The sequence below is a fragment of the Hordeum vulgare genome, chromosome 2H (assembly GCF_904849725.1).
Source record: "Hordeum vulgare subsp. vulgare chromosome 2H, MorexV3_pseudomolecules_assembly, whole genome shotgun sequence".
In the NCBI taxonomy this organism is placed as follows: Eukaryota; Viridiplantae; Streptophyta; class Magnoliopsida; order Poales; family Poaceae; genus Hordeum; species Hordeum vulgare.
Genome location: NC_058519.1, coordinates 54,112,377 through 54,116,026, shown reverse-complemented (window position 1 = coordinate 54,116,026; position 3,650 = coordinate 54,112,377). Strand labels below are relative to the sequence as shown.

Below are 3,650 nucleotides of genomic sequence, written 5' to 3'. Positions count from 1 at the left end.
AAAGGCCTATGCTTGATCTACTAACTTAACTGAATGATTTCTTTTAATAAACAAGGTACGATGTCCCAAAAAATAAAATAAAAGTAAACACTGGTCTCCACATAAGCATGATATTTGGTCTCAAAAAACTACTACTCCGATCCAAAATAAGTACCATGGTTTTAGTTCAAATTTGAACTAAAACCATGACACTTATTTTGGATCCGAGGGAGTACATTATATTTTCTTTTGCAGGATGCCCCAATAATGTCCGTAACTTGATATAAGCATGCCCAACCCTTATACATCTTGGAGAGAGATATCAAGTACTAGTACTTGATATAAGCATTAGCATAATGTTTGGAGAAATGTAAAAGCAGTAGCATCGATCATTATTTCGCTGGATACTAGGACTCCATATCAACCTGGTCCCTTTATTCTGGAATCCTTATTTGGGAAGTACGTTGTCACAAGATGCTCCCTAGTTTTTGTAGTTAGCTAGGAGAGACTCAATAGCTGCATTTTTGGCATGTACGTCTTCATACCGGATTCGATAGCCATGCCCTGGAGAGAGACAACTAAGAAATCAGTGAAAGTTAAAGAAAATCAATTGAATTGAAGATCTTACGAGATGGCTTGCAGGTCGAGATACGAAACTGGATTTTGATAATATATATTATGTATGCAATACTTAGAAGGGATGCTCACCAGGTAAATACCACTCAAAATCTAGGTCCATTAACTTCCTCATGCTATCCAGTTGCAAATTCACTGCAAGTTTGCGCAACATATATATATATAGATCAATTAGGATTTAAGTTTAACTCTATGGTACAACTGAAATTCTAGGGATAAGGGTGGACTGTACTACCTGATTGCTTGCTGTACATCCGAAAGAGATTCAGTTCGTCTGAATATTCTGATTTTGCGACATGGTCGCCAGTGAATAGTGCCTTTAGCGGTTTGTACAACAAGCAGACCGATCCCTACATAAAATGTTTTCATTTTCATGGGTGAATCTTACATTAGACGTGTAGGGGAAGATCAGTATGGTGCAATTTAATTATTGTTAAAATGACCACTAATTAATGACATCACTACCATCCATCCATCTTGTCTATTCAAAGAATAACATACAAGCATAATTCTCTGAAGTTCAAGAAAATCTGGACAGGATGGGATTGATAATAAAATCTTTTTTAATCTTATTTTCTGCAGCCAGCTAGCCATAGTGCACTTATTTCTAAGCCCAACTCCTCTTTAATACATAAAATTGTCCATAACCAAAGGCTAGATGTATATTCAACGTAATTCCATTCATTCGTTGAGTTTCTTACTTCGGTGTGGCCTGGGGTATGGATAAGTTCAAAATCATTTCCAATGTTCCAGGGACCACTTCCAGTAAGTTTCCGCTCGACATCAGCAGTAATGTCCACTACCTGTGTCAGCAAGGTTATCGCAGTAGATAATCAGGGAAAATATCATAAAGCGAATTACAATTTTAGAATCTAGAAATTGTAATACAACTCTGAATATCCTTCAAACATGACGTGTGAGAACTCTTAAGATATTCCAGTAAGTTCCTTTCTACAGGTGCTCTTACATCTCCTGAATGGATGATTCTCTCGCATTTCAGCCGCTCAGCCCACTTCCGATGATCCGCTACATCATCACTGTTTGGTAATTGGTTAGATGATCTTCAATCTCCTTAATAAAAAGGTCCACAAATGCATAAATAGATAAATGTAGAATTGTGTAAGTCTGAACATACATGTGGGTCAAAAACATGTAGCGCGCTCCACCGAGTTTTTCGATCTTGTCCACAAGTTTCGGCGTATACCTTGGACTGAAATATTAAGAGGTTATCAGAACAACTATAGCGAATATAATAGATTGCTGTTTGTATTATAACAGGGAAATATATGACTGCGTTCATCAAGGTTACGAACAAAAATCAATTAATGACCAACCATAAACTACACATATGGATTACAGGAATCTATTCCCTGCTTCATTTATGCCACGATGCTACTCAAATTGCTCAACACTACTACTTTGGGCTTAAACTGAACTTCTACCACAAAAATACACAACCCTGTAGCCGAGGGGAAACTTCATAAGTTGCTTGGAATTTATTTACCTGTCAACCATTATGTTTCCTTCTGGGTGAATTATAAGATAAGATGTTGCTCCATATGAGTCTTCGGAATGGTAACCGCAAAGATAAACACCCTGAAACACAGCACATATACAGGGGTAGGAAATGATTAACCAACACTGTAAAAAAAAACAAGCACACAACTTTTCGTTGCCGAATTTTGTATTTAGTAGTACAGAAAGTTAAAGAGGGAGCATATATGAAAATGTTCATACAGGAAGATCGTCATCGATGGGGAGCGGGAACGTGCTCTGCACTTGGAGAATGTCCTTCGCCGGCTTGTCGGTGTGGATCGATGCTGTTGGGCAAGAGAGCAAAGCCTGCAAAAATGTACAGAGATAACATGAACTCAACTGTTCAGTAACTAGAAAGCAAAACGAAATTTTTGTCGGTCTCCAGTGTCGCGCATCCGAATCACACTGGTTAGCTGCAGCTAGCGGTAGTAATGATGTTACCTGCAGTGCCTTGGTCCTCTGCTCCTCGGAGCTGGGCTGCGCCGCCACGGCGGACATGCCGTCCACCCTCTTGAACACCTCCGGCGCCATCCACCGGCAGGTGGCGCAGTCGATGCACCGGTGATCTGCCCACGCACGCGCGTCAAGCTAAGATCAGGCGCCCAGTACTACATAACACAGTCAAATCTGAGGTCGGGCAAGGGAGCTCACCGACGAAGAACTCGCCGGAGACGTTCTGCTCTCGCCGCCGGTTCCGGTTGTCGAGCGCCGCAGGGGACGCCGTGGCGCGGACCACCACCGAGGCGGGGCGTCGGCGGGCGCGTGCGCCCGACGGCGGAGCGGCGAGGGACGCGGCGGCCCGAAGGCTGAGCGCCATGGCGGTGAGCCGGTGACTCAGCTCAAAGGAGATAGCTGGCTAGCTAGCGAGTGAGGGGCGAACTCTTCCGTCGCTGCACTGCAGCCACGTACTCTACCTGTGGGCTGAGCTGAGCTGAGCTTGAGGTCGTTTGATAATTGTGTTGCTCAGTCTATGAGTGTGAGTAGTGCACTTAATAGGAGCATGGGAGCATGGAACCATGTGTGAATGGCTCGAGATTCTTCAGACAGCGACGCCATTGCTGACCGCACATCTGAGCTTGCACGGTTTATCCGCATGATTGGGAGAAGAAACGAGCACTCGATGGCATTTGTCGATACAAGTATTTTCGGTTATCACTCCTGTAGATGGAGGGCAGTGTGCTGCCTACCTGTGGCAAGCAATTACCCAATTTGCTTCTTACGAGTACCAGGATCATCGTATGATTTCTTTTTTGTCTGGAAAAGTTGAGGATCAGGGCTGTTGAATTTTGACTTCAGACCCGCCAATGTGAACATAGCTGCAGATACGGACAGGCAAACAGATTCCCCTTTGCCACCTCTTCCTTTGCGCACGTTTTCAGCTCATTTGGGCCTTCGAACGATTTGGTTAAGAACAACTCGAACCGGTCGACTCAAACGGACGATGATTTTATTCGCTTTTCGTTCGTTTGGGTCGTCCGTCGGCTTCGTATCCATTTGAG

The 3,650-nt window shown here is 43.5% G+C and overlaps 1 protein-coding gene across 1 annotated transcript; it reads right to left on the bottom strand.

Annotated features, from left to right (window-relative positions):
• Window positions 1-236: 236 nt before the first annotated feature.
• Window positions 237-3,124, bottom strand: LOC123424862. The gene is made up of 10 exons (XM_045108559.1): window positions 2,803-3,124; window positions 2,593-2,717; window positions 2,353-2,457; window positions 2,120-2,211; window positions 1,751-1,825; window positions 1,583-1,652; window positions 1,317-1,418; window positions 851-965; window positions 688-750; window positions 237-543 (listed from the first exon to the last, which is right to left on the bottom strand). The coding sequence occupies exons 1-10, from the start codon at window positions 2,966-2,968 to the stop codon at window positions 461-463; spliced, it is 996 nt and encodes a 331-aa protein (XP_044964494.1). The 5' UTR covers window positions 2,969-3,124; the 3' UTR covers window positions 237-460.
• Window positions 3,125-3,650: the final 526 nt, after the last annotated feature.